Source organism: Ascaphus truei, chromosome 6, assembly GCF_040206685.1.
Source record: "Ascaphus truei isolate aAscTru1 chromosome 6, aAscTru1.hap1, whole genome shotgun sequence".
NCBI classification, from domain to species: domain Eukaryota; kingdom Metazoa; phylum Chordata; class Amphibia; order Anura; family Ascaphidae; genus Ascaphus; species Ascaphus truei.
In genome coordinates this window covers 95,085,648-95,104,565 of record NC_134488.1, presented here as the reverse complement: position 1 = coordinate 95,104,565, position 18,918 = coordinate 95,085,648, and the positions used below count along the sequence as shown (strand labels likewise).

Below are 18,918 nucleotides of genomic sequence, written 5' to 3'. Positions count from 1 at the left end.
TATATAATTTTGATTATGGGTGGTTAATAATAGTGGGCACACAGACCAGTGACCTTGATGGAGCTGCAGGTCTCTAGTTTTGGCCAGTGCCAGCAGTAGTCCCGTATACATTTGGCTAGAACTTGGGGTCGCATACCTGGGAAATACTGCTCTTCTCGGAAGCGTTGTCGATAGGTATCTGTAAGGAATCAGGGAACACGTCCTTTGCGACGTGTTCCCTCCTTACCTGTTACAACACAGACATCCACTCTGGCACCAGCGTGTGCACGAACCCCCGCTCTGCTTACAGAGTGCACGCACACGCGCAGCTCTTCTGGTGTGCCACAGAGCTTAGCCCTGCCCCTTCTGGATGCGTTATGCTTCTCTCGAGCGTGGCGTGCGCACGTATCAATATGCACCACTCCCCAGCTGCGTGGCAAGTCTCAGTAAGTTCTCTTGTCTCCTACAACCTATCCTTGCCTCCGCAGAGGCCGCGCCTCCGCTCTGCCCCCTCTCATTGGTTCCTGTTTCCCATAGGTACCCTGTTCTTACTCCCAGTCATTGCTGAGCATAACTTGTTGTAGCCTTGAGCTCCTGCATCTGTTGTGCCTTGCTCTTTGTCCCTGTGTTCTCTTGTAGTTTAACTCTTCGTGCACCGACCCAACCTGGAGCCTTTATAGCTGTGATGGAGACAAACCATTGAGCATTGCACTCAGAAATGCTTGTTGATATCCAACGTTTGTGAACCATTGATGTTTTTAACTGCATATTAAATTGTCTACGTTTTATTACACTAGGAGAGTGCACCTCTCTTTTTCTCATATATATGTATAATATGTATATATATATATATATATATATATATATATATATATATATATATATATATATATATATATATATATATATATATATATATTGTCATTGGTATAGAGGTTTGCACTAACATTTGTTAGAAGGCAGATGCTTGTCCCATATGAAGCATATAAACATGTGGTAACCAGGGGATCCTGATGACAAAAGACAGCACACCGCAGTAATAATCCAAAAAGTGTGTATTGTGAACACAGGGCCGCCAACGTTTCGGTCCTCGTAGAGGAAGGTCCCTCTACAAGGACCGAAACGTTGGCGGCCCCGTACACAATACACACTTGTTGGATTATTACTGCGGTGTGCTGTCTTTTGTCATCAGGATCCCCCTGGTTACCACATGACTATATATATATATATATATATATATATATATATATATATATATATAAACAGAAAAAGAAAGAGAGCGCACGTCCCATAGCATAACACTGTATGTTTATTGTAAAAGGAGGGAAGGGGGGGGGAAAGGAATCGCACTCACAAGATTAAAATGAATAAAAGGCAGTTTGTGAATATATATCACCACCATCCGGTTCTGTGCAATGGAATAGCGTCTCTGTGGACTCCTTCAGGACTGCCAATCGAAATCACCGTTAACCGGATACCAGTGGCGCCGTTTGCCATCTATTTGCTGCCCGGAACTCAGCTCTCCACTCCGAATGGCCGCTTCTAGTGTTCCCACGCTTGGTTTGGCCTCGTGCGCATGCGCAGCGTCGACATGACGTAATTGCGCTCTCAGTATCCCTGACGCATTTCGTCACCACCAGGCGACTTTCTCAAAGGGCTGATGGTGTATGGAATGAAGTCCTGCCCCTTTATTGCCAGTCCATTGCTAAGCAACCAGTAACAGGGTAATTGTTTAACCCGTATTATGCTGATAAGGTGGTACTCATTGAAGCACATACTTAAAATGACTAACTATATAAAGGCAGAGTAAGGACTAATATATGAGGGGATAAACATATAATACGGGAAGGATCTAAAAAACATAATACTTGTATATAAGGATCTTCAATGAGTACCATCTTATCAGCATAATTCGGGTTAAACAATTACCCTGTTACTGGTTGCTTAGCAATGGACTGGCTATAAAGGGGCAGGACTTCATTCCATACACCATCAGCCCTTTGAGAAAGTCGCCTGGTGGTGACGAAACGCGTCAGGGATACTGAGAGCGCAATTACGTCACAACGATGCTGCGCATGCGCACGAGGCCAAACCAAGCGTGGGAACACTAGAAGCGGCCATTCGGAGTGGAGAGCTGAGTTCCGGACAGCAAATAGATGGCAAACGGTGCCACTGGTATCCGGTTAACGGTGATTTCGATTGGCAGTCCTGAAGGAGTCCACAGAGACGCTATTCTATTGCACAGAACCGGATGGTGGTGATATATATTCACAAAGTGCCTTTTATTCATTTTAATCTTGTGAGTGCGATTCCTTTCCCCCCCCCCCCTTCCCTCCTTTTACAATAAACATACAGTGTTATGCTATGGGGCGTGCGCTCTCTCTTTTTCTGTTTTTAGATATCCGTGGAGGTGGTTAATCCCGTGTGAGAGCAGCCGAAGACCCCCTTGTCTACATCTATTACCCCCTATTATGGACTAACTATTGAAGGACTGGTTGGACTTTATTTATTCATTTTTTCTTTTTCAAGCACTTTTTGCACTTTTTCTTATATATTTTTTTTAGTTGTGTTGTATTGCATAGTTTAATAGATAATATCGTAATATGTTATATGTCATCTAATTTTGTATTTCTCTATCCTATATACACTTACAGCACTATATACACTTTCAATTTATATTAATAGTCACTATAGTTCACTCATTAATAGTTTAACACAGTACTACTTTGGCGCTATATTTTTTTGCTTTTATATATATTTATATATATATATATATATATACATATATATATATATATACATATATATATATATATACATATATATATATATATATATATATATATATATATATATATATATATATATATATATTGTGAAGTGATTGAGACACATACTTACTGTACCTGTAATGGTATTGACCAGACTACTGGAGAGTGTGCTGCTTTCAGAGTACCTATAAGGTACTGTACAAAAATAACAAAAGGATAGGTACACCAAAAATATGCAAAACAGGGTCTTTTATTGGCCCAACGTTTCAACTACCCGCTGGAGCCTTTATTGCAGCCACAGGTAGGAGTTTCTCTTCCCTCTGCTTAGGTGCCTATTGCACGCTGATAAATACTGTCTCTTCGTTTATTGAAAACTTGTGATTAATACATACGAGGAGTGATACTGTACACTATGTATCAGTGCACTGTTAAGAAGTAGCTGATTGAGTGGGTAGGAGCTATGATCAATGCCAGCTACATATCCACTTTCTCTGCACTGTGGATAGAGAGACAACGGGGCTGTTGGAGCAGCCAGCAGTTGGAGAGTCCCATCTGAAAGTGGCCTTCAGGCCTTCTATTATCCAACAATGCATTAGATGGATTCTAAAAACTACTATGGTTTAATTTACATTTATATTCCTTTTCTCTGTAAATATACAAATGTTTATCTCATTTTATAGCATAAAAACTTCCTTTTCAACTAATTCCAGGGTCAGTTCTTACACCAATTTACTAATGTTGGGGACACAAGAGCAAATGGGTCCTCAAACCCACCACTGGATCATCATCCCACTGGAGTTGTATGCTAGGTACTGTACTGTATGTCAATATTACACACATATTGAAAAATAAGATCCACAAAGATTCCTCTCCTGTACAACCAATCACCACACCGGGACTTTTTTAAAAACAGGAAAACATATCTCTTCAGTGCTAGAAAAGTCATAGAAACAAAAAATGCAACAGCAAATAAGAACCACTTGGCCCACCATGTCTTGTGCCGCTTTTTACTAAATCAATTCACTAGTATTATTCTATACGTATTTGTTCATGGGAAGTCAAATGAAGGTAAGAATTGGTAAATGAACGATGATATTGACATAGTTTCTATGAAAGAGTTTTAACATTTTGTTCTTATGTTATCATCAGCAGCCTTAAAACATCAATAATATTTTCAGTAATTTATATTGTGTTATACAGTACAATGTTTCAATGAGCACTTTCTAAAACAGGGCCAGGCGTTCAAGTGGTAATTAAGACTAGTCTACTTGGTTAAGTATAATGTATGATACATCTGTAAGTAGCCCTGGAGTACAAAGTTTAAGTTGGACCATCTTGTTCAAAAGAAAGACAAATAATTAGAGATGTGTGAAGCTTTTGCCAGAGTCCCCAAACTACACTTCCGACACACTTAATTGCAGTGCGGCCAGATCCGCAAGTCGGGAGATTTCCCGGCTTGCTAGTGGCCGCCCCTCGGCGTGCCGCGCGTCATAGACGCGCGGTCACGCGTCTTCGGGAGCCTGCGCCCCCTGCACGCGCGTCCAGGGCTACCCGAGGGAGCCCTGGTGTCCCGCGATGTGGGTGACGGTGGCAGGGGGTTCCGGGGGACCCGGCGGACCCGGCAGCGGTAGGGAGAGCGCCCCGATCGGAGGGCGCTCTTCCGCTGCTTCGGCGCGCGCCCGTCACCCTCGGGTGTGCGCCAGGCTACTGCTGCGGCCAAGAACGGGCAAATGCTCGAATAAACTTGGCCGCAGCAGTATGTGAAATTAACCCTTTTGTATTTGCAAAAAAAAACCTTTATCCCTGCTGCAAACTGGCCCACCATAAACTGATTTTTGTTAAAAAAAAAATTGTGAAAAGGTTTGGAAATTTAGTTTGGAAAGTTCTGCACATTTCTAGAAACGATGCAAAAAGAAAACAAATATCAAAGTCCCCCAAAGTCAAGTCTCAGTCCATCTCTACCACGGAAAACTGACTCCACTTGTAGCTCTGGGGCTTCCGTCGGCGCTTGAGTGACATCACTCCCCGATGAAGAGGCATTTGGAGCCTTGAAACATGTTGGAATTAGCTTTTTATTCAAGATACTGAGTTTACATCTAGTCCCCCAAGCTCCTATCATTCCACCCTGCTCCCCCTCGCGGATCCGTCAATTTCGGCGTGACGCCCCTACGTGACGTCACTTTAGCGCAGACGGAAGCCCCAGAGCTACACGTGGACTGGAGTCAGTTTGCCATGGTAGAGATGGACTGAAACTTGACCTTGGGGGACTTTGATATTTGGGACTTGATTGCTGCCCTCACCGTACTCCACCTGTGGACCAGCTTCATCTCTGTGGTGACCTGTGATTGTCTTTACCTGTGGAGCCTGATGACTGATGATCCGTGATTGTCCAGATCTTCATGTTGGTGTGGTGTATGGGTAACTTGTCCCATAAAATGCTGTTTTACTATTTCTCTGATGTACGCACATTACCCATCCTTGGATATTCAATACATTTTTATCCTTGATTTACTTCACTATGAGCGTTGTGCGCTGTTTTCTTTTTGTTTCTCTGTTTTAGCTCCTGGTGGTGTTGAGCCACCCCTCATTCAGCTGCAGACGATCTTTCACCAGTTCATGTATAATTTTGTATATTTGTTATCACTAATATTATTTTAGTGCACTTTCACACCCTTCACAGCACTGTTTATGGTTGCGCACTGATTACTCCTCTTGTATCACTTCTACAAATGATACCTTAATCTCACACAGTATTGTCATCTTAAATGCTGTAGTTAATAATATATGTCCTATCACTGGAAGCTATGCTGTTTTAATCAATAGCAGAACAAATCAATATACTGTAGCTAACCCTAACCCTAATAAATTGTTCGTCATTATTAAATGTATCCACTTGAGTAAATAACATACTTATGAGAAACAGGTAACTTCCAACGGCAATGAGCAGAATTATGAGTGTGACAGCACCTATGGATATTATTCTCCAAATCAGCATGCTCCTCGTAACTGGAAGAGAGGTACATAATATACAAATACTATTAATAAATCAATCTGTAAATAGGAGCTATGCAATTTAAAGTGCAACTCTGATACTTGCAAGCAGTGATAAGTGTTTTTAAGTGATAAATGCTTTTTGGCGCAATTTATGGCACAATTTTTTTTAGCAATGACTTTGTTTTGATGATGAAAAGCCTTTTAAGCACGATACTGCAGTGTTATCACTGCTTTGTGAATCGCGCTGCACGCAATATTGAGAAATAAAGGCATTTATCTCACTTAAAAACACTTATCACGGCTTTGTGCATAACCCCCATTATGTCCACTAAATATAATTGTGCTTTTATTGATTCCTATATTACTTTTTGTTTGATAAATCTGGTGCAATCGTTTTGTTTTGTTCTAGTTTTGGTAAACTAACAAAAGACGGGCAACAAGAGAAAATTATATAAAAAACAAAGAACATTAGAGACAAACAAACAAAGAGACTGAACAAAATTGTACTTATTGACCTGAGCACTATTCATACAGTACGAGTATTGAAGCAAAACTGTAGATAGGTACAAAGTGCAGTATAACTACTTTTTAATGGCACTTTGTTATCTCATTGTGTATACAGTATATGGAGATGTTTTGGTAGTGTAGAACAGTAAAATATTGATTGAAAAAGTATACAGTAGCAAGTTGTCTGAAAATAGAGATACCTTCTCGTTATGCACCATCCCGACTCTTGCGTTCTTCTCAAGGATGTCTTCTTTCTACCCCCTTTGTATCTAAAGCCCTCTTCCGCCTTAAACCATTTTCGCTGACTGCCCCACACCTCTGGAATGCCCTTCCCCTCAATACCCGACTAGCACCCTCTCTATCCACCTTTAAGACCCACCTTAAGACACACTTGCTTAAAGAAGCATATGAATAGCACTGTGGATAATACTAGACACGTGATACATAAAGCTTGGCCCCCTACAGACGCACTTACCAGAATGCCCTCCTACTGTCTCTGTACGTTATCCCTGCCTACCAATTAGATTGTATGCTCCTCGGAGCAGGGACTCCTCTTCCTTAATGTTACTTTTATGTCTGAAGCACTTATTCCCATGACCTGTTATTTATATTATCTGTTATTTATTTGATTACCCCCCTGTATTACTACTGTGAAGCGCTATATACATTAATGGCTCTATATAAATAAAGACATACAATACAATACCTCCCAAGACTGTGTTGATTCCTGCTTGCAATTATATCTGATTTTTTTTGTTTTTGTAAATTCATACCTTAATTCTTATGACAAAAAGTCAATTTTCAAAGTTTGATTGGCTCTAGTTTGACGTTTTGCAGAAAGTGTTATAGGACCTTCCTTTGTCTTCACAGCTACTCAGTGGATTGAAACACAGAACAGATATCTCCAATACAGTAAGTATTGTTAGAGGGCGCTCTATGGCATTTATTATCCTGATAAAGCTGATATTGAAGAAAAAGATTAAAAGGAGCAAAGCAAGATGATGCACAAGCTGGTGTGGAGAGTACACAACTGAGGAGTCATACAGCAGATTTTAGAAAGTCACAATTTAAGAGGACAACAAAAAGTTTCACATTAATGTTTCTCCAAAACGGGGAACAGTTGGAGGATTTATAATGAAATATGCGACCAGATGGAAAAAGATAAAATAAAGGAAGTGTGTACACAAGCATACATTGAACTGGGACTTTGAAAGGTTTCCAGAAATAATCTATGCAAGAAAAAAGGATACATCTATTTAACGTATTTCTAAGGAAAAAAAGAAAATAATTATTCTGAGCATCTGAGCAATGCCCATATTAAAAACGTCAATCTATTTTACCTGGTAGGCTTGATCTCTGTTGGAGAGGCTTGGAAGGTCCCCACCAAAGACATGAACTTAGAAGTTCATGATTCAGGTCAGGATTTATTTATACATCCAGGAGTGACACAATGTGTAAGACAAGAGGATCTAAGGAGTGCATATTATCTACTCAGGACAGCAGTTACTACCTTTATATAAATAAAAAGTTTAATAATAAACGATTCTGCTAACATCCAAATTATTAGCACATACTATTAATATCTTATTTGCAACCATCAGAAACAATTATATTTCCGGGTAATTCAAACACATTTCCAATGTAGAAAACATATACTAAAGATAACAATTTGTGAAATACCCTTAGTTAAAAGCAAATTAAATGTTTAACTCATACAAAACCAAGGGGCCAGCGACATATTGCAGAGCAGTGTATTGCGGGTTCATCTGACAATGAAGAGGTTCATGTTTTCCCCTGCCATGTATAGCTGCTGGCACCTGATGCTTTTTAACTTCCCTAAGGCTACGGCCCCAGTGCTTGCGCTGCACGCGAGCCTGCATGGCTGGCGGCGCGTGCAGCCGAATTCCACGGTCTGCAGTGAGCTGCAGGGGGAAAGACAGGGGGCGTGATGGAGGAGAGACAGGGCTCGGCGATAACATCACCCGGCAGGTTCGCCCTCATTGGCTGAACCACTGGGGGTGTGGCCTAGCTCTCCGTCTCTAGGTCTGATCACAATTTTAATGTGAGTCTGAAAAACGGCGGCCCCCCTCGCAGTGGGCCATTGAGGGGCAACTCTTGCAGTAGCCAGTGGGGACCAAGCCTAACACACACTGACATGCATACAGACGCTGATATACACATGTAACGGGTATTCCCCCTACCCCAATCGCAGATAGAGTATGTGTATGTGAGGGGGAACCTATATGTTACCAGGTGTATGGTGCGTATACCTGCAGGTTCACAAGAGGCCTGAGCCTCCGCTTGCTGGGAACCTGGGGTGCTCTCTGGAATGTTTCTTTCTTACAGCGCCTCCACCTGTGTAGGATTCTAGGAGTGTAGAATATACCCCACACAGGACCCACATATAGTAACCACATACACAGAGTACTAAGTATAACAGTTTGCTATATGCAGAATAACCATAACACATCACATCCGTATCAGCATCAATAACGGTATCACTCTGTAACACTACTCCCCCTGGGGAATACTCCACACCATGTACCAAAGTCCCAAATGTCATTCACTCTCACTTAAGAGTGCAAACCTTGTACCCACCACCGTGTACCCCCACACCATGTCCACAGTATAATCCTTGTCCCTGTAAAGGATCGGGGGACAAGTGCCTTACAGCGGGTCCCCGTCACCCTGGCTCCCACTACTGCCGCTCGTCCCAGGCACCCTCCCCGCCAGCTCCTTACCCGCTCCGGTTGGATGCCGCTCCACTTCTCTGCCCACACGCTGCAGGGGCACGCACGCGGGTGTGTTACAGGGCGAGCGCGCACCCGTCCTCTTCTACACTCCTCCTGCAGCCTTGGCTTCACCTCCCAGCAGCTGGAAGCTATTCCCACTAGGGAACACCACACCAGGCATCCTAACCTATCCCTGGGACTGCTCAGTCAAGCCCCCGCTCCGCCTCTTGCTCCCATTGGTTCTCCTGCCTTTATAGTTCCTGTCTGCCCTCTCCTTCCTCGCTCTGCATAGTTTTCCTGTGGCTCTTGTAGTACGGACGTCAATGCCTGGCTCTCTTTTGTGTTGCAGCTCTCGCTCCAGTCCCTGCCCTTGTTTAATACCCTTGGATTTGATCTCGGCTCTCGTAAGACGTTGTGTACCTCGCTACTCCTTGGACTCGGCTTTGGACCTCACTACGCTGCTCTCTCCTGCCCCTGACCTACGGCTTTCGGATCTCAACCCTCGGACCTCTGGCACCCTGGACGCGGCAAGTATCAAGCTAACCTTTCTCACCAGGCCCGGCAACGCATCATACCCCACTCCGGGCACGCCCTCACTGCTGTGGGTGCGTCTTATACCCTTACCCACCTCAGTATTGGGGACTGGCCAGGTCTTCGGGCAGTCAAGCATTACATTAATGGTGGGTAAGTGTATAACACGCACCCACAGCAGTGAGGGCGTGCCGAGAGTGTGGTATGATGCGTTGCCAGGCCTGGTGAGAAAGGTTAGCCTGATACTTGCCGCGTCCGGGGTGCCAGAGGTCTGAGGGTTGAGATCCGAAAGCCGTAGATCAGTGGCAGGAGAGAGCAGCGTAGCGAGGTCCAAAGTCGAGTCCAGGGAGTAGCGAGGTACACAAAGTCTAACGAGAGCCGAGACCAAATCCAAGGGTATCAAACGAGGGCAGGGACTGGAGCGAGAGCTGCAACACAAAAGAGAGCCAGGCATAGACCTCCGTACTACAAGAGGCACAGGAAAACTATGCAGAGCGAGGAAGGGGATGGCAGTCAGGAACTATAAATGCAGGAGAACCAACGGGAACAAGAGGCGGAGCGGGGGCTTGACTGAGCGTTCCCAGGGATAGGTTAGGATGCCTGGTGTGGTGTTCCCTAGTGGGAATAGCCTCCAGCTGCTGGGAGGTGGAGCCAAGGCTGCAGGAGGAGTGTAGAAGAGGACGGGTACGCTCACGCCCTGTAACACTCTCGCAAGCGCCCCTGCAGCGTGTGGGCGGAAGCAGCGTGTGCCGCGGAAGAGCGGAGCGGCATCAATCCGGATCGGGTAAGGAGCTGGCGGGGAGGGGCCTGGGACGAGCGGCAGTACTGGGAACCGGGGTGACGGGGACCCGCTGCAAGGCGTGGGTCCCCCAATCCCTTACAGTCCTGTGGTCAGCGCTGCCACTATGTGTGAGTACTCTGTAGTTGTTGCACTTAATTAACAATACCTGCCCAGTGCAGCTGCACCTGGGCGCTGAAAGGATCTTCGAAAAGGATCTAACGACCTCCTGGGCGAAGTCCGGGTTCACCACCGTGGTACTCCGTTAGAGCTGCCACCCTGGGTGTGATTCCGCTCTCTCTGCGGAGAAGGCCTGATCCCAAGCCTCGGAATGGGAAGCGCAGCGTCCGCTGTGTCCCTAACTGTACTGCTGACACTAAAATGGCAGAGTCCTAAACCTAGGGCCTGTCCCTGCAGTGACACAATCTACTGAGTGGCTCAGGTCTAACTTGGGCCTGGGGGACTGCTGGCCTAGTGCTGTGGGTCACTGACCCCTGCACCCTCACCTCCTCCCCCTAGACTCTCCTGGCGCCGAAAACCGTGTTTCTAGCGCGCGAAATGTATCAATCCCTGAGAGCAGGGAGATACTCCAGCCCTATTGGCTCCCTGGCGTCATGTGGGGCACTCCTCAGGCTCATGGGACTTGTAGTCCCTTCCAAGAGCCTCTCCTCATTGGCCGCTTCTTCGCGCGCTTGCACTGCTCATGCACAACCTCTCTGAGGACCTCCGCAACTGCTGCTGTACTGCGCATACGCGAAGGATAACATGGCGGCACCCTGTACCGTCGGGCCGCCTCGGAGCCTCCGAAGCACCGGAGCGCTCCCTGCTCGGCCCCCACCCTCCAGAGATACCGGCGGGTCTGCCGCTTGGCTCCGGCAGCACTCGCCCTTGCCCCCTGGCAGCGGAGGTAACGGGGGTCCGGGGCTACATACATAACGGCACGGAGATTGATATATGCAATGATATCCATATATTGTACTGGATATGCACTGGATTGCACACATCTCTCTCTGGCTATCTATGGTACTGTCATTAAGTACCTTTGTTATTTATTATGTTGTCATTTTCATACATCTTTGAGACTATAGCGTAGTGTAGTGTACCCCTTCACCTTATCTGGATACCTATGGTACCTTAGCCCAATTGGTACCGCTTTAATAATTGTAAGAACAGAAAATCAGACTACTCCAGTCCTGAAGGGCCACCAACAGGTCAGGTTTTAAAGATATGGCTGCTTCAGCAAAGGTGGCTCAATCTGTGGTTAAGCCACAATTGAGCAACCTGTGCTGAAGCAGGTATATCCATAAAACCTTTCTGGTTCAGGGCTTTTGAGGACTGAGTTTGACACCCCTGACTTAGTGGGTTACCATTCATGTGTAGGTGCAGACCCAGGCCCAAAATTTTAATTGTGCCGTTTAATAGTGTCATTTATATTTTTGGGGTGTGGATTATTTCATTTTAGCCATATGTAAATTAAAGTGAATTATTAATGTTATTGAAATTATTTGGTTGAGATTGTGTGCCACATATACGGATCTTTTTTCTGATCTAGTATCAATCTGTGGTGGAAAACTGGATCCAGTAAAAATATCCCCCATTCTCTATATCTGACCATGCACACTCGCACATGTATAGATACAGTCACGCACATGCATACAGTAGATACAGTCACGCACATGTATACAGTAGATACAGTCACGCACATGTATAGATACAGTCACGCACATGCATACAGTAGATACAGTCACGCACATGTATACAGTAGATACAGTCACGCACATGTATAGATACAGTCACGCACATGCATACAGTAGATACAGTCACGCACATGTATACAGTAGATACAGTCACGCACATGTATAGATACAGTCACGCACATGCATACAGTAGATACAGTCACGCACATGCTTATAGACTGTGAACATGTTTTTTTTTTTTTCATATTTGAGTACAAGGATCTGGTGTATGAGATTGCACATTTCGCAATTTAATTTTAGTGTCCCCAGGATAGAGGGTCATACCCACATTTCAGTATGTAACTGCAATAAAACGGTGATCTTAGTTTTGCAATTGTTTCACAATGATTCAGTGAAAATGAGAAAGAGGAACTATTTCCACACCACAAAGGACAGGGTTTTCCATGAAATATTTTGCCCAATCGTTCTACTGTATAGACAGCATTTATATTATCCCCTTATGAGACATTGTTGGATGGTGTTTCACTGTTTTTTTGTTTTCCTTTCTCTCTATAAACATACTGTAAATACAAATATAGGATAAGCAACTATTTTATTGTATGTCTTTATTTATATAGTCCAAAAGTGTACTCAGCGCTTCACAAAGAATACAGTACAGGGAGTTATAATAATACAATAAAAGCAGCAAAATCAGACAATAGGAAAGAAATCCCTTCCCCGAAGAGCTTACAATGTATTAGGTTTGATGGGGAATTTACAGAGACAGCAGGGGAGGGAATAAGTGCTGTCTACATTTAGCATACAGTTGGACGTACTTGATGGATATACTGTATGTCTTTTTTCAACCTCATCTAGTATGTAACATTACTGCCTCATTTTGCTGTGATATTAGTAACTGAACTTATTGATTCAAGTTTTCTTTTTAATCTCATAGTATCTTCACATATAGTGGATAATCATATGACAAACAATTTTAATATTTTAATAACGGCTTCAGACCTGTTGCTTGGAAAAGGAAGAAACCTTGGAAAAGTATGCAGTTTGTAACTTTTCATATCAGACATCGCAAAAGGGTCGTAATATTCAGTTTTAAAGATTATGAATAATTTTAAGAGAAACGGGCACTAGTTTTTATTCACTTGTTATGACATGCTGACATGTACACTGTATTAGGCTGAGAATATACTGTACGCTTGAGTGCACGTGCATGGTATGGCACGCGCCTGACGCCCAAGCGATCTCAGCTCATACTGAGGGGAGGGGTGGTGGGGGAGGGTTTGGGGGAGGCGTGGCTATGACATCACGGTGCTGGTTCGTCGTGATTGGCTGAACTGCTCATGTGATATGGTCGTGATGTGGCCGTCGCTTTAAAAGACAATTTTTTTTTGTCTTTTCAAAACGCGGTCGCGCCGTTGTGCACACACACATGCACTGGGGTGACCTCTAAGGATCCTGCCATTTGTACTTGGTGCGTGAGCACGCACATGCGCACACAAGCACCCTCGCACACAGTATGATGTAGGCCTTAGAAACTCTTTTTGCGGTCACCCAGTAATGAGGCAGTTAAACAGAAGTATCATCATGTACTGTATAAAAAAAAGTTCATTAAAAACTGTGGTTACTGAACTAATCTACACCAAACAGTTTTATTAAAAATACTGTGAATAGAGTAATGTTGAGTTAAAATGTTTTTTGTGCAGTGTTAAAATGTGATGGCATTGAAAAGATTAAGGGGCTCATTCACTAAACTCCGATAATTGGCATAATGCACGTTAAATGCCCTTTAGCGCGATATTGCGTGTTTTGTTATTTACTAAGCAGTGATGTGCCGGTATTTAAATCCCTGGTCATGTGACACAGAGGATTTAAAAATGGTGGAGATACCGGCACCCCATACCGGGGCTTGTAACTCGGGAAGCAGGGGGTCCCCGAGGCTGAAATCAAAGCGGTTCATCTCAGGAGACCCCCTGTTCCTGTACACTAGTATTAAAATTAATATTTAAACGGCATGATCGCCTTTAAGAGCCGTGCCTGGAGACGCAGCGTCTCTGTGCACCTCTTTGAGGCTGCAGTTTCAACAAACACTTAAAACGCGATAACACTTAGAAAAAAAACAAAGTAGAACGATGTGGCATTTTTTTTACCGAACTTTAAAAAACTTGTGTTTTTTCTTAGTGAATACCGTTTTGACACATGTTTTATAGCGCAATAAAACAATGCAAAGTCGATCAGCAATGTCCTAATTTTATCGAAGTTTAGTGAATAGGCCCCATAGAGTACAACTGCTTTTTTGTTTACAAGCCTACAAGTAATGTTTTACAGAAAAGGGTAATCATTTAAAAAAAAATCTATTTCCCAATCCATAAATATAGCATCATTTTGTTTTGGAAAATGATGTACGCTGCATCTAGAATTTTGTACTTACTAAAAAGTATAGGCATTTTAAATGAATTAATGTCTCTTAACTTCAATGTATTAATTTTTTAAATATTCTCTTCATAAACAATCAGAAACACACAAAGAAACGTTTCATGTATTCAGCCCAAGGAAATTTGCCCACTATTTTCATATAATGTCTCTTATCATCTGAGATCTGACTCCAAAAGACTGCTCCTGGACCCAAGGTTCAGCAAAGTGTCCGAACGCTGCTCCTTCTATTACCGTGCACACCAAAACTGGAACAATCTACCGGAGACTCTCACAGCCACCACCTGTCTAAGTTCTTTCAAAACTAAAGTTGCCTCACATTTTAATCTGGTCTGCAACTGTTACATACGCCTACAATATATACTGAATTATCTTTAACTGTGCATGCAATGTTTTGTATATAATGTATACCCTGCTCACTTAATGTAACTATGTATTTGTAAACATGTATTATTTGTCATCTTAACTCTGTGCCCAGGACATTCTTGAAAACGAGAGGTAACTCTCAATGTATTACTTCCTGATAAAACATTTAATAAATAAATAAATAATGTGTATAGTTTTTTCTTCTTCTTTCTTCCTTACCTTTTTTTAACTTACGTTCTTCAAGTGACTTCTGATCTTTGGTTTTATCCATAACAGAGTAAATGTTTCTGTCCTGGAATTCTAAGTCTTGGTAATGATTGTCTGAATCCATCTTCCTAATCAATCACTGACAGATTTCTTCTTAGCAAGGGTGGTAGTAAATATAGAAATATACCAGCACCAAATGATTTAATTGAAAAGTAAAAACATTTTAAAGTGAATTTGACAGAGCTGCCAATGTGTTTGCTTAAAGGGAAATGATTTCACATGGTTCTTGATCTTTGTGGCCAGGCTAGGGAGATTGCTTGTGATATAGTTGCAACACTTCAAATATTTCAGGAAACTAAACGGTATATTAAAAGGTCTTACTGTGTGTGTGGGAGGGGGGTATTGTATAGTGTGTGTGTGTGTGTGTGTGTGTGTATATGTGTGTGTAGGGGTATATTGCATTTTGTGTGTGGGGGAGTAGAGAAGGTGGCTAATGGGGTGTGAAAGGAGGGGCAGGAAATCTGTCACTGGCCCTTGGTTCACATTATCAAAGATTGCAGAGAGGTCAAGCAATATGAGCAGAGAGTATTTACCGTTGTCTTTGACAGCATGGAGGTCATTAGTTATTTTGGTGAGAGCTGTTTCATTGGAGTGAGAAATGTAGAGGCTAGATTCTAGAGGATCCAGGCAAGAATAGGAGGTAAGAAAATGGAGCAAGCTAGAGAATACAAGGCGTTCAAGGAGTGTAGAGGTGTAGCCAGGTCCCCCTTACATTGCTGCGAGGAAGGGGGAGGCTGCGGCTGCGATAGCGAGGCTCAGGCGTACCGCCGGAGTGTGAGCGGACCTGCCGGGATGTAGGGACCCCCTATTGTAGGGCTGCCGCTGGCAAGGGGGCGATCCAGTTTCCAGAGCTCCGTGGCACCCCAGGAAAGCGGGGGCAGCCATTGTATATGCTTAATGCATGCACGAGACCCGCTGGCTGCACATAGGGGCCATTAGAGGCAGGCTCCGCAGAGGGACTACATCTCCAAGTAGCACCAGGGGCTGCGAGTCACAGGGGCAAGCATAGCCAATAGCGTGGCTGGATTCCCTGCGAGGAAAATAGATACAATTGGCACGTTTTGGACTGTGAGGTCAGTCAGAGAATGGACTTCAACAAAGCAGTCCCTTCAGCTTGTGGTTGCTGCAGGGAAGGCCCCTAGATAGAGACACTTCCCCAGACACTGCATGGTGACATGTGGCCTGTAGTCTGGGACCAGACCTCCATCACTGTAAGAGACTCTTAAATGTAAGACACTCCAATGGGAGTTCACCCCGTGCAGAGGCGAACGTCTTAGTTGGATCAGACGGATCCTTATATCATCCGGCGGTACCCAGGTACTGGAGTACCCAATAAGGTATCATTACATACGTGCACAAACGGCCATACACACATTCTGTGTGTAGCGCTACCACACACACTTGGGTGGGCTGGACTCTGTGGACACCAGGTGGTTAAGTGCCCAGGGTGCCCCAGTACTTTGGGGGTCTCACCAAGGTGGCGTTAAACTGTTGGGGGTACAGTAATAAGTTATATGTTATCAGTAAAGATAAGGTTTATATCACCATGTGTGTATATTTATTCTTTACTGTGTGTTCCTGGGAAGCGGTTATCCAACTACACTTGGATCCCTCCCAGGTGGAGGCGCTGTCATCAGGTAGAACACAATAACCCCAGGCTCCCTGCAGCGGAGGATCAGGCCACCTGTGAGCCACTCAGATAACTCACCACACGTAGTTTCCCATAGACACGGGAGAAAGGGGGCTAGAGAGGCAAAAGGCGGGAGGTAGACAGAGCAATAATTAAATATAATATAAGCTTCCTGTTTTTGAGTAAGTGTTGCATGCTTGAAGGAGGTGGGAAAGGTACCAGAGTGGAGGGAGGAGTTAAAAATATGTATGAGTGCAGGGATTAGAGTAGTAAATGAGTGAAACCTTTGAACAAGTTTGCAAATCTTGCACTTGATATGTACATTTTACTTAGAGAGCATCTAAATACCAACTTTTGTGAATTCTTTCTAAAACTGAAGACATAGGGCCTCATGCAGTAAGCCCCGATACAAAATTTTCGGCAAGAATAGCGAAAAGGCTTTTTTTGGGCGATTTGCCCTCACAGTATTCAGTAAGGGCCGAATCCTTCCGATCCCTGCCGAAGCACTGCGAAAGCAAAGCTGCCGATGAGCCTGTGCCGATACAGCCTGGCTCCCGATAAGGCCTTTTCTGCCGATAGATGTTTGCAGCTGAGAGAGACAAGCCGCTCTCTCTGCGCAAACATCGGCAACAAATAAAGTATTTAAAAACAACTTTTACTGATAGTGGACATGTGCAGGGGGTCTTCGGAGCTGAAGCGCGTTGGTTTCAGCTCTGGGGACCCCGTGCTCCCCGAGATACAGGCCCCTTTATGAGGTGCCGGTATCCCTCTGCGTTTAAAAGGTCCCAATCACGTGACCGCGACCTGTAAACAAAGCAGAGGGATACCGGCACCCCAAAAGGGGCCTGTATCTCGGGGAGCACGGGGTCCCCGGAGCTGAAACCAACGCGGTTCTGCTCCGGAGACCCTCTGCATATCTACACTATCAGTAAAAAACACACATCAATAAAGACTCGTTCCTTACCTTGGCGGCTATGTGCTACGGTAATGAAGTAGCATGAATGTATTTTTAATAATACTGTACAGTGAGCAGGGGGTTCCCTGAGCTGAACCGCATTGCTTTGTGGAGCAGGGACCCCCTGCTTCCCGAGTTACAGGCCCCGGTATGTGTCATCGGGTGGCAGTGTCGCCGCCATGTTTATAGCGTTCCCGCAACAAATATGGCGTCCACACTGTAACCGATGGCCCAAACCGGGGCCTGTAACTCGGGAAGCAGGGGGTCTCTGAGCCAGAAATAAATGCGCTTCAGCTCAGGGGGCCTCCTGCTCCCGCACAATATTATTAAAATACATTAATGCTGCTTCATTACCACAGCGGATAGCCGCTAAGGCAATGAAGGGCTTAACGCATAGTAGCATGTTTATTGGGGACAAATGCCCCCAATAAACATAGCAGCAATGCACAACATACAATACAGTAATGGGCAACAGTACTATTATCCACAAAAGGATAATAGTGCAGTTGTCCATTTACAATACATACACACCAATAAAGACATTAAATACATGTAGCACTCACCCATGTACGGCTGCCACGATGAAGGCCATCCTCATCTTCATCCTGCCCATGCCCCATCCGCTTCTGCAAAACAGACACAATAATTAAAACATTCTATGTAATGTCCCCTAACCCCTTAATCACCATAACGGTTATTAACCGCTACAGTCATTAAGGGGTTAACCCACATCACCCACATACCCTCTTCCACTAACCCCCCCCAACCCTGAGGCCCAACCACCCTCACCCACTATCCACAGGGGAGTACTACCAAATACCCTTGGGGCCTATACCCCCTCCCCCAGCACATACAGTACAATAATGAGCCAAATAAATATTATCCACATAGGTATAATACATTATTTGGCCATTATTAAACACATTGAATATGGTAATAAAGTGAATTAAATTGTACTAACCTCATCAATAAGAAGTCTCCATCGCCAGCATAATCCTTGGTGTCCGTTGCCAAAATAATAAATAGCTAAAACATTTGAATACCAGTAACATAACACTGAACCCCTTAATCACCTTATCGGGTACTAACCTGAAAGGTAATTAAGGGGTGAAGCCATCCTGCAATGCCAACAACACTTATGCATAACATCCTCAATGATTTAAAAACCAATTGCCTAACCAAATGCCATTTAATCATTCAATCTGAAGGCTCACATGCCTCTTAAAACATTGCATTTACAGTGTATACATGTAGCATAACATGTAAACTACATGTACACGCTGC

The 18,918-nt window shown here is 44.1% G+C and overlaps 1 protein-coding gene across 6 annotated transcripts in view; it reads right to left on the bottom strand.

The window, feature by feature from the left end:
- LOC142497425 (CD209 antigen-like protein 2) overlaps positions 1 to 15,435 on the bottom strand; it is a 39,961-nt gene extending 24,526 nt beyond the window's left edge. For 2 of the 6 annotated variants that reach the window (XM_075605193.1, XM_075605196.1), the window contains exons 1-2: positions 15,002 to 15,434; positions 5,661 to 5,756 (exon numbers count right to left, since the gene is read on the bottom strand). In XM_075605193.1, coding sequence (XP_075461308.1) covers positions 5,661 to 5,756; positions 15,002 to 15,113 — 208 coding nt within the window. In that variant the 5' untranslated portion in view covers positions 15,114 to 15,434. Of the gene's footprint in view, positions 1 to 5,660; positions 5,757 to 15,001 lie in introns of all 6 variants that reach the window. The other 4 variants (XM_075605198.1, XM_075605199.1, XM_075605195.1 and 1 more) reach the window with 3 other exon arrangements.
- Between the last annotated feature and the right edge of the window lie 3,483 nt (positions 15,436 to 18,918).